Raw genomic sequence first — 12721 nt, forward strand, 5'->3', positions numbered from 1 at the left:
CTCGCAACAAAGGGGGCGAGCTGTCGATGTTGAGTGACAGCTCGGCCCCTTTGGTGGGTGGCTGCCCAAATAGAGGCGTTGTCTGTCGTTTGGGGGCGGTCCCACTGACATCACAAGTGATGTCAGTGGAGAGCTTCCGGCTCTGTTAGAGCCGAAAGCTCTCTGGGGCTTGCGGCCACGAGACCCTACCACAAGGGTCTCGTTGCAAGCCCGATGGTCGCGATGGTCTTGACCATCGTGACCATCATCATGGCCACTCGCTGTAGCTGTGGGTGGTCACCCACAGCTATGCAAGTGGCCAGGAGGCCATTCTAAAAAATAAAAAGCCCGGCCCTGATTCAGAGCGAGCGCTCTGTCAGAGCGACCGGGTCTGAATCAGGGCCAGAGTCCCTAGTTCATATTATGTCACATTTTAGTGCCCCAAGTCAACAATATGCCATAATGAACCATGTAAACAACTTTATGACCTGGGTTCAGTTGAGTCAGGCCCCAGAGGCATGCTTCCTAAGCCTCTGTGCCTCATAAGAATGGCACTCCCTGCACCCACTATAGCTATGCCCATAAGTAATACATAGATATCTTGAAAAATAGAAGTGTTAGAACCTGGAATTGGCTCAATTAGCAGTTTGTCATTGATGCAAATGCAATAGCTGGTTAGATATTTCCACAAGGAAAATCATTCTGTTATTCTGTGGGTGAAAATGTAAATTCACTGTATATGCTCAAAAAGATCATGAAATGAAGGTATATAATATGCGAGATCAACATATTATCAGGGTTGGACTGGCCCACAGGAGTACAGGGGAAATCCCCGGTGAGCCCCACTGCCTGAAGGCCCCACCCCCTCCTCTAGGGGTCAGTAACTTAGTGGAGCAGAATCATGAATGAACTTGGGTGTTTCTATGGAAACTGCATCAAGATTAGCCCTGCGGCCAACCAGGGGCCCTATTCTTTGCATATCCTCAATAATAGTTGGCCAAGTCCCTCTGTGGTGACTGGCCACACTCTGGTGGCTGAGCTTGGGCCCCTACCACTGTATTCCCTGGTGGACCCTTCATGCTCTAGTCCGAAACTGCATATTATAGGTGAGGTTTTAACCTAGATAATGTCAAGGTTGACGATTTCCTGAGATGGAAGATTCCCTTGTTATTTTTATTTTAAGAAGAATTATAAAAAATGTCTCTGTGTTTTTCTGTATGGGTCACTGCTTCACTATTCCTGAAATATTCTGCACTGCTGTGAGTAGTACAATGATCTGATTGGCTGCACTTCTATTGTGTTACTATTCTCTCCCCATTTACTGTACTGCAAACCTGGCGACACGCAGCCATGCAAGATATGGAGACTGCTAACAAAACCATGCTCTGAATCTATGTCAAATGTACCTTAAACGTACTTACTTTCTGAGTCTTGTAAGGAACAGTAGTTGTGAATAAGTGTTACATCAGAGGCAAGGCTGCTCAGTAGTACATGTCCCTTGTGCTCCGCTGCTGACAATTGAGGATTAATCCACTGTTCTCCGCAAGACACATACACCTGTGGTACATGTCACACATCAATGTCCTAGAACGTCTCAGGAGAAGCCGTGAAGCATCGGATTCACAGCATGACAAATTAAAAATAAAAAAAAAGACTAAGTACTTAGTGTACTTCTCCTTGGATGAATCTGGGATTACTGCTGGCATTTTATAACCTTGATGTTTTTTATTAACAGATTATATTAGTCATACAAGTGCACCTTTTGTATTTAGCTACAGACGACGGTCAAACGACCACACTGACAGCGCAGCACCTTGCTAGGAAATCTATCCCATTGTAGTTTTTACAGTGAAGTGTAAGTAAGTGCCTCGCAGAACACAATCATGATATCATTGAAAACAGCACGTTAACACTGATCTGATGCCAGGATGCAGAAGAGATTAGCACATTAAACCTCTTCGTCCTACCTGCTGGTCTCTTTCAGCATCTCTCAAACGAAAAATCTCAGTGCCGTTTTCAGTAAATAGCCTGCGGGCCGCGGAAGGTAGGTTCATTATCTGCGTACACCTGCGAGTAATAGAGAGCCTGATGATAGATCACTGGAAGGAACCCGAGAGGTGGCTAGATTGTTAGTGTGAAAGTGCTGACATAATAGATGGATAAATACAAGTTTAGGTCAAATGTTTCTATGCTGTTTAAATAATAATGGTATCAAAATAACAAACCCTAACATAATGATGCCTATTGCTCCTTGCAGAGCTACAATAGGAAAGAAAAGCAGAGCTGGTTACTGCATGTTTTTTTATTAATTTCTTACTACATATGTGTCCACAACTATTCTCCGTGCACTACAAGTCGCGTTACACATAAAGAATGATTGCCGTATGACTCGATAGCGCTGGGCGTCTTTGTGGGCAGCAGTGGGGGGATGTAGTTTGGAAGCCGAAGGTCTAAATCCCGACCGCCGGCTTCCAGACGTTCTAATCCCGGCGTGGTACTAATGACAGGCGTCTAAATCTAGATGCCTGTCATTAACCAGACGCTGGAAGACCGACGCCCGGCATCCTGATCGAAGTGATGCCGGGCGCCGTTGCGCGGAGAGTCGTGGGTGGGGGTTAGGTTTAGGGCTCCCGGGGGGATTTAGGGTTAGGCACCCCCCACGGGAGATTAGGGTTAGGCTAGGGGAAGAGGGGGTTAGGGTTAGGCACTTAGAGGGGGGATTAGGGTTAGGCACTTGGGGGGGAGGTTAGGGTTAGGCACCCCTAAGGGAGGGTTAGGGGGGGGAATTAAGTTAGCGATACTTACCTTAGGGACGATCAGGATTTTCACCCTTGCCGCGGCTGCCACTGTCGGGATTTAAGCTACCGGATGCATGTGGGGACCCACAGTGGGGACTTTTTCCCTTAAAATGCGTCTTATTCACAAAATGATGCAAATAGGTAGCACAAGCAGCTTCTGCTGATTGAAATGATATGCGGCATGCCTATGTTCTGTGTGTGACTGCGGTTATACCTGTATGCGAAATGCTACGTTACATTGTCAGCGGCTGTGACACTGTAACGTAGCATTTCACATGCAGATACACCCGCAGTCGCACAGAGAACATAGGCATGCCGCATATCATTTTAATCAGCAGAAGCTGCTTGTGCTACCCATTTGCATCACTTTGCGAATAAGATGCTTTTTAAGGGAAACGCAGCATGTAAAGATGCTCAGCAGTACCGCGGTATGGCACGACTAGAAGGGCTATTTAATGCGCAAGGAGGCTAAATGTATGTGGACACATCTGTAGGTACTTTAATGCAACTAAATGTTCCAGAGGGTCCTGGCTGATTTTCAATCTGTAAAATATTGCCCTGGAATCCATTGTCCAAATCATGTCGGGAATAGCTAGAACATTATTTAGTAGAGGGTTTGTTTGTTTGTTTGAGTGGGAAGGGCGATGCTTATTTTTTGTATGCCAATCCCCTAGGAAGTTTTGCTGACCTTGCTGGTGCTAGTTTGAAATTTGGATAGGAGGACTTCATCCTGCGGGTCTAAAGCTGGCCACACACTAGAACAACTTACATCCAACCAGCCAACTTGTTGATTGGTTGGAATGAAAATCTGGTAAGGAATGGGAGTAAATGATGATCAGAAATTTACTCCTAAATGCCAGAAAACAGATGAAAATGGTCGTCAGACAAGTTTGTTAAATGTTTGATTTAAACTATTTGTTTATACAACAGTTTTGGTCCATTTTTCAGCGTCTGGGAGCAAGTTGCTGTTTGTACTCCTTACCAGATTTTCATTCCAACCAATCTACTAGTTGGCTGGTTGGACAGATAATCTTTAGATGTGTGGCCAGCTTTAGTGTTATACTGTGCCCAGCTTGGCATTGGTTGCTAATTTTGCAGCAAGACACCATACCATGCACCCCCAATGGTACCACTTTAATTGTGTCACTAACGCAGTCCTTTACTTTTGTCTGCTGATATTTTTCCACAATATGAAATATCAAGGAAAGCCCCCCTGGATGTTGTTGGGCAACATTTGTATGATCTAAAGGTGCGTATCCACTACACGATTAAAATGAATGATTGAACGATAATGACATAGTTATTGTTCGTTAATTGTGCAGTAATTATGCCGACAACGACCAGCGATGCGCGCTCCCGCCGGTCATTGTTGGCGTCTGTCATCGCCTGAACATGCAGGCCAACCTGACGAGATCGTCAGGTTGTGCATATTCGGGGATGAGGTTGGGTGTCTGCACTGAACGACAGATCGGTCAGTGTGGGCACATTATCCATTGCACAGTATGAAGCACGATTGCACGATTACGATGTTGTAATCATACAGTTGTTCTACACTCGTGTAGTGGATACGCACCTTAAATGTCTGCAACAGATTCTCCCCACTGCAAAAAGTACAGCCAATTTTAGTACTGAACATTCAATATGTACACAGTGATCTTAGCAACTGGACCCATCATTCCCTCTTTTGCTAGCCCTGCTCCAGGTGAGGCCTATTCCACTTTCACATTCCATGGATAATATGTATTAAATATATTGCATAAGGCTTAAAAAAATAAAAGTCACCCCTGTTGTTTTTGGAAGCACAGAAAACCCTAACTTTCCCTCCCCGGTGCCTGATCCTAACCTCCCCTCCTAGTGCCTAAACTTAACTTCCTCCTCCCTAAACCCAACCCCCCCCACCCCCCTTAGTGCCTAACACTAACCCTTTCCCTAGTGCTTAACCCCTACCCCTAACGCTGACCCTCCCCCCAACCACGCTACTAACCATCGGGATTCCGGCGAGTTGGGATACCGGTGCCAGGATTCTGGGCACCGAAATCCCAGAGGTCTGGATATTGACCACATCCCACTTAGGTAAAATGTCCACCAGGGGGTTTTACAGAATGTTTTGGGCATGTGCAGTAGCAAATAATTGTTCAACCTCACCAACATCGCCTTTGCGTACAGTTTGTGACCACCTCTGAATCGGTGGGGTTGAATTGACACTTTGCTTGTATGTGGATGACAAATTCATTCCCCTGGTGAATGTTATCATTTTATGCAAACATTACTTTTTTTTATGCCAACTTTTGGAGGATTGGTCTATATACCAGATATTTTGTAGACGGGTGATTAGAGCTGGGACGATGGATAGTCTTTCCAAACGGCTGTAAGGGTTCAGTGCTTTGCCCACGCTCATCCAACAATGGCCTTTATGTGTCTTCCAAAGAAAGCTGGATCAGATCACTGGCAGCATTTAAAAAGTCAGTACCCAGAAATGTCCTGAGCCAGCTGCCGGTCTATAGTGCCCCAAGGCCCCTGAGCTGAGATGTTTACTGCTTGGCCATATTCAGAAGGAAAATCTGCACTGATAGTAGCATGTAAAGACACACAAGGCGGTATTACAGCGTATACAGCAGCTCATAGTGGACGTCTCAGACCTTGCACATGCACACGCACTGATGTGCACCAGGGAAGGGCTTTGTAGCGGTATTGGCATAAAGCCGCAGTTGGAAAACCATCAAAAGACACAGATGTAGCTTCCACCGCTGCATCAGACCCATAGCTATTTTTAAATTTTTTTAATTTTTTCGATATAATGAACATGGGGCCCTGATTCAGAGTTCTACGCAATGCCAAGGTTTTCGAAGATGGAGCGTTTTTTGCTGCTGCAAAGTAGCAGTGTGCATGCGTCAAGGTACATTACCGTAATCGCGCACTGCAAGTCTTTATTGGCACTGTGAGTGACAGGCAGAGAGAGCGTTTAGGGGAGGCAACGGGCAGTGTCAGCTAAAAAAATGCAGGCTTGTCTTGACATTGCAAAGGCGTGGCAAATACCGCGTCTGCAATCCTGTACGGAGCCAATAGGGCTCCGGGGTCTCAGTTACGGCGGCCATTCTGAGTGACCCCAGACTCACTCAAGGGGTATATTTACTAAAGTGAGAGTTTTGGGAAATAGAGATATTGCCCAAAGCAACCAATCAGATTCTACTTTATGTTTCACTAGCAACTTCTAGAAGATAATAGCTATAATCTGATTGGTTGCTATTGGCAACATCTCCATTTCTAAAAACTCTGACTTTAGTGTATGTGTACATAGTTGTGGATAGCGGGTGTCTCTGTACAAGTCCTGTTAGCTGTCCATTAGCATATTTTCGCAAATCGCAGCTGTGGCAGCAATAGCGTACACATCTAAATCAGGCCTATTGTCCATTATATTGGAACCACTGGGATGGCAAAGGTACTATTCCAAAGGTCCTAAACTTGTTAATTACTCTGGCACCCACAACCTGGCATTGTGGGGACAGCATTTGGCATGCTGTTTTAGGCACACTATTCCTACAGAGTCACTGTGCTATTAATGCCATCACTCTGCCTGCCTTCTGCCCGTTACTGGTCCTATCCTGTATACCATATTTTAGATAAAGTTATCAACATCTGAATTTGTTGACCATAGTTGACCTAGGGGTGCCTACACCATGGCACAGCCACTTCATATGATAATAATACTATTCATTTGTGATTTAAATAATGCTCTCCAATTATGCTCAACCTATATTAACATAATATTCAGTGGACCATGAGAATCACATTATGACACACTAAAAGCTGGTAGTATTAATGATTAGGGCATTAGTTTCATGCTAGAAAGGTCATTGCCATTACATGGATGACTTCATCATCACCCACAGTTTTCGGTGGATTAAACTGAGAAATGACATGTAGCCTTTTGAAAGAGAACGCTACAACAATAAGATAAGCATTGGTTTTATTTAATGGGGGCTCCTGATTTAATATTGTGTATCTCCTAATAATTATCTGGGCCTTAGCTTGTTTAAAGGGCTCAAGCCAGTTCTAGTGAGCTATGCAGTTGTACGGCAGCGCGCATCATTTTTTTCTATGTCAAAAGGGCGTGGCCGCACCCCCAGGATTTGGCTACGCCATCACCCGGGCCTGCCTGCTTCACACATTTAGTTTTGGAATGTGTCTACTGAGAGTGGGGGGCAGCCTGCCTGCATCTTGAAGTGTCCTGAGTGGACCAGTTTTGCTGATGCAGAACCAAGGCTGCAGGAATATGATCACAAGGCCCGATTCAGAGATTTGCGCTAATGCAATCGCAACTATGATTTCTTATGGATCGTAGCACTGAAACTATGCTAATGTCTTTCAAAGCTTAGCCGAGAATGCGGACACCCACAGCTGCCTTCCTACTCTCTTAACTGAGGGGGGCTGCCACTGCTACTGCTGGTCTGGCCAGCTGCAATAGATCTGGCAGGCGCTGGGACCAGCACAAGCGTATGAGCGGTGGTGGCGCTGCGCATGACACCGGCTTCAGGGGGCTGCATTGACTACAGCCCCGAGGAGCCGTGTAGGGATGCCCGAAAGGCAGAGCCGCAGCTTCCACTGGAAGCCACTCTCTGCTAATTGCAGCCCGGACTGGCAGTCCCAGAAGGAAGAGACACCTCCCCCTGGGGCTGCCTGTCCTGTGCGTGACTGGCAGGTGGTACTTCCAATGGGAAGGCACCTCCAGTCGCAGTGTAGCAGGATTTTACTGGGGGGGGGCTGCAGCCCTGCAACCCCTAGGTAGAATCAGCCACTGCTGCCTTCTCATATCCATCCGACGACATGCATCAGCGTAAACATTGGCAGTGGCGTCACAAGGGGGGTGCGGCCCACACCCGGGTGTCACCCGCCAAGGGGTGACACCAAGGTGCAGACTCCCCCTCAGTGACAGGAGCCAGGTGCTGCATTGTAGTATTCAGTGCAGCGCTCGGATCCTAACATTGTGAGGGAGCCGGCACTGCAACCACAACTCAGTCCGCACCTCCCTTCCTGCACCCCCCTACCAGTAGAACTTAAAGAACGGGAACACTGGGGTTCATGCCGTGAGGACATGCCCCCTTCCCACGATGCCACACCCCTGTTCCATGAGGCCACGCCCCCTCTTGTACAAACAGCGTCCCTCCCCGCCCTGGGTGACACCACAGAGAGGGACGCCACTGAACATTGGGAACATCAATACAGATCGGGCAGTCAGGCAGCTTCTGAGTGAGGTCTGATCTGTCTCAAACACTGCGTCTCTCCTGACACGCTGAGAGCTCTCATGCTGCGAAGGAGATCACAATGGCCAATTTACACACGCCCATGAAATAGCGTTGAGACAGTCCCGACACGCCTGCATTTACCTAGCCACCCCCGTTACCTCCCCCACATGCTGTCTACCTGTCACTTTGCGAGTGAATCCTCTGTGTGAACGTAATCTCAAACCAATCGCTGCGCATGCACAGTGCGGCTTTTACGCATGCGCAATGGCTGAAAATCACTTAATATCGGCATAGCGTAAATCTGAGAATACTGTGTATAAGGCAGTATATCTACCTTTCTAAAAACTGCAGCTTTTCAATCTCATCAACGTTTAGAGAGTTATCCTCTTCCATATTGTTCTGCTTTGGCAGTTGTGTGATTGGTTTCTTTTCAGAGGACCTAATAAACAATAAATGAATAAGTACAGTAAACAAAATAACAAAGACAGATAAATAATCACATTATATTAAACATATATGTGCACCAAAGGTCTGGTTTCATATTAATGTGTTTGTTTTGAGAACATTGGCACATTAAAAGATGGATATGCTGGATATATGGATAAACGGATATAAAATAGATGGAACCCACAGCTCCCATGCACGTCATTCATACCCCTTTCACACACTGCCTTAATACCCGGGCTTTCTGCCGGTGCACGTACACTGACCATACTTGCCGACATTCAGCTCCCTCCCTCCTTCCGGGAGGGAGCTGAATGCCTGCATACAGCAGGGGGCATGGCCAGGCACTGACTCAGTATAGGGGCGGGCATTGTGAAGCAGGGGGCTGAGCCACGATTAAGCGAAGCAGTGCGAATCGCTGTGGGGGGTTCTAGTAGTAGTCCGGGGGTCTTGCCTGACTTTCTGGGGGGTCGGGAGCGGCTCCCAATATTTGGGAGGCTCCCGACCAAATCGGGAGGGTAGGCAAGCCTGACACTGACTCAGGTCTAGACTATGGGCGGGATGTTTAAAAGTGCAAGTATAGTGCTATATACTTTTTTAGAACTCACCCAATGTAATGGGATGTGAGAACACGCCAACTTGTATGTGGCTTGCATTTCCACAACTCGCAGTGCCAAAACTCGCATCCAGATTTTTTCCCAAGGAAAACCTACAACTCGGCAAATGTGATAGAGTGCGAGTTTTCAACAATATTACTTACCTAAAACTCACAAATAATAGACCTGCTTCAGGCTAGCGAGTATAGCCTGAGCAGGTGCGAGTTACACAGAAGCAAGCACAGATCTGTCAGATCCGTGCATACTTCTGTCTGAAAAAAGACAGCAAAATGTAAAAAGAATTTAAAAAACATGACATGGGGTCCCCCCCTAAAAGCACAACCAGCACCAGGCTTTTTTGAGCCGGGCCTGGTTGTGAAAATACGGGGGGGTGGTGGGAAAAGACGTAGCATCCCCCATATTTCTACCAACCAACACCAGTGAGCCAGTCGAGGTTGTGGGAATATGGGGAACAAAATGAGTAGGGGTCCCCCGTATTAGACAACCAGCATGGGACTCTTTCTAGACAGTCCAGGCCGGGAATCCGTGGGGAGGTGGGGACATGGTTTATCCCAAAAAAATGGCAACATTCATGTGGGTGTTGATGATGAGGGAACTCTAAATGTAATGGTAGGTCTCAGCCTGGCCTCAAAATACCATTTTTCTTTCACATCCTTTATAAAGTTAGTACAGTTATACTTTCAACTACACCAGGTATGACTCCTTGGTTGCACCAACATACTGTTTTCTGAGCACGTTTGATAAGTTTGGTCCTACGATCAGACACGCCCTGGTCTGGTCACAGTCTCCATTCTTTAAAACCTTCAGTCTCACAGGCGTGTGGGTGTCTGGATGGTCATAAACAGGTTTCTCCAATGGTGGGCTGTTCGCGATAAGCGATCCTTGAATAGGCCAGTCAAAGTCCTATCAATTAAAAAGAAATGCATTTAAACTTAGAAGATATAGAATGATGGCCATCATACAAATTGCCTCAAGAGGCTTATAGTGATTAATAGCAGGGTTGCCTACCCTCTCGATGCAGCCGGGAGCCTCCTGATAATCGGATGCAGCTCCTGGCCCCCGGAAAGCCTGTATTATCGGCATTGTGTAGCGAGGGCGGGGCCAAAATGACGCAATCGTGTGACCCCACCCCCATCACAAAGGTCCATCTTACGCCTGGCCACGCCCCCTGTTGCCGGCCACGCCCCCCTTCCCTGCTGATCTGGCTGCTCCCTCCCGGAAGGAGCAGCCATAAAGTCGGCAACTATGATTAATAGTCATGTTTGAATATATAAATCAACAGTAATGTATAGTATGGGAATCTTAGATAATGTTTCTATCTTGCTTTAGCCATCATGACATTAGGGTTACATTTACTAACGTGAGAGTGTTTCTTTAATGCCTCTCATTTGGTACTGTTCGAATACTGGTTTCTCCATACTAATAAAATGTCTATATATATATATATATATATATATATATATATATATATAAATGAGGTATGGAAAGAACATGCGCCTAATAGTGTAGTAATTCAAAACGGTTTTAGCACGTGCTCAACTATAAATGTGCGTACCAGAAAATGAAACTTTAACGCTTATCTGTGGTTCTTTTGCTGGGACCTCCTATGGTGGGGTACACTCACAGCTTCTGGGTAACCAGGAACCTTAAATAAGATTGGCTTGCATCGAACCAAAATAAGCACATATAGTGTAGTAATTTACGTCCAAATAGAGTGGTGTGATAAATAATTAAGAATGCGTACCAGAACGTCACTTGAATCACTGCATGAAGTACTAAGTAGCCTCTTCAAACTCCCATAATGGCCCCAATGTTACGTATATAAGTGGAGTAAGTCAGCTTTAAATAAGCAGAAAATGACCCTTACTCAGAGGAGCTTCATCAACAAGGGGTTTTTAATGACACTTAGTACATAGGGATACAGGGTACACAAAGGGTTAAAAAAACATATAAATAAGATAATGAGGTGCTTATCTGTGAATAGTCAGCAGTGTGGAGAGGGGCTGGAACAGGGGTCCCAGCAAAAGAACCACAGATAAGCGTTAAAGTTTCATTTTCTGGTACGCACATTTATATTTGAGCACGTGCTAAAACCGTTTTGAATTACTACACTATTAGGCGCATGTTCTTTCCATACCTCATTTCCAGATCACATTTACCCTGATCGCCATTCAGGAACACGGGAAGACTGCTGCCACCTTCACCAGAGGGATTTAAGTGTCACACCTGTTAGCACCAACTGGATTTTATTTATACCTTTGCACTACGGTGCAATACCACCTGTGACTTGAACCAGAGCGCCATTCTACACACCCTATACATATATATATATTTATATATATATTTACTAAAGTGAGCGTTTTTAGAAGTGGAGATGTTGCCATTAATAACCAATCAGATTCTACTTACCATTTAACTAGCACCTTCTAGAAGATAATAGCTAGAATCTGATTGGTTGCTATGGGCAACATCTCCACTTCTAAAAACTCTCACTACACCCCTTTTGGTATAGCACTAGAATAGTCACTGACCAGACCATTCAGTAGTAAAGAATGATTAAACTTTTAACATCTTTGTCTTGGAGTGTTAATACTACAATAAGTGGAGTATTAACACTCCAGGACTAGGGTGTAAAAATATTAATCATTCAATATAGAGCCTTTTGACCCTTACTTGCATTAGTGAATATTTATTTTTGCTATAGCTCATTAGGTTTTGGGCTTTATTCAGCGGTGGAGGCAGTGCAATGTTGGACGCAAGCCACCGATGTTTTCAGTATGCACATGGGTCCCGAACAAATTTGGACGCAGAGAAGGCGATTCAATTGTTTAGCCAGCGGGTATATTCTTAAGGCGCCTGACAGAGCAATTCAATTATTGTTCAGTTTGAGCGTTAGCTGCTGGCACCAACATTTCTGCTCGCACCCTCAGGAGGGTGCGTGCAGAAATGTGCGAGAAATGCATGGTTAGGGCTCACTAACCGCAGTTAGGGCGCCCTAACCAGAATCTTAGACGGGTTTAGCCGTTTTACATGGCAAAACCCTGTCTAATAGGGCGTGAAGAGCGTGATAATTAATGAGCTCCCAGAGCAATTGAATTGCAAAACTGGGCACTCATTAATTATCGCCACCCACACAACGTTTGAGTTGCTCCCAGAAAGAGGCAATTTCAGAGGCGTTTCTGTGGGGATCGGTATGAATTACCGCCGGACGCAAGTTCAAATCCCGACAGCGGCTGCCCGACATGGGTGAAAATCCAGATAGTCCCCAGGTAAGTATTTACTAACCTAACCTCCCCCCCTAACCCTAATCCCCCCTCTAAGTGCCTAAACCTAACCCCCCCTTCCCCGCTGCCTAAACCTAAGTCCCCCGAGGAGGTGCCTAACCCCAAGTCCCTCCCGGGGGTGCCTAACCCTAACCCTCCCTTCCCCTAGCCTAACCCTAACCTCCTGGGGGGTGCCTAACCCTAAGTCCCCCCCGGGAGCCGCTAAACCTAAACCTGCGAGTCGTTCCCCCCCCGCGCAGCTGTCCGCGCTCGGCGCCCGGCGTCCCTTCGATCGGGATGCCGGGCGCCGGTCTCCCGGCGTCGGTAAAATGACAGGTATCTAGATTTAAATGCCTGTCATTTAACCCTCGCCGGGA

The 12721-nt window shown here is 46.2% G+C and overlaps 1 protein-coding gene across 3 annotated transcripts in view; it reads right to left on the minus strand.

The window, feature by feature from the left end:
* Nucleotides 1-12721, minus strand: part of DCDC1 (doublecortin domain containing 1) — a 533665-nt gene that overhangs the window by 74937 nt on the left and 446007 nt on the right. For all 3 annotated transcript variants that reach the window (XM_088470412.1, XM_088470415.1, XM_088470413.1), the window contains exons 23-26: nucleotides 9803-9984; nucleotides 8355-8459; nucleotides 1947-2046; nucleotides 1401-1536 (exon numbers count right to left, since the gene is read on the minus strand). In XM_088470412.1, the coding sequence (XP_088326538.1) occupies nucleotides 1401-1536; nucleotides 1947-2046; nucleotides 8355-8459; nucleotides 9803-9984 (523 nt within the window). The remainder of the gene's footprint in view (nucleotides 1-1400; nucleotides 1537-1946; nucleotides 2047-8354; nucleotides 8460-9802; nucleotides 9985-12721) is intronic.

This window comes from Taudactylus pleione, unplaced genomic scaffold (assembly GCF_031769625.1).
Source record: "Taudactylus pleione unplaced genomic scaffold, aTauple2 ptg000100l, whole genome shotgun sequence".
Lineage (NCBI taxonomy): Eukaryota > Metazoa > Chordata > Amphibia > Anura > Myobatrachidae > Taudactylus > Taudactylus pleione.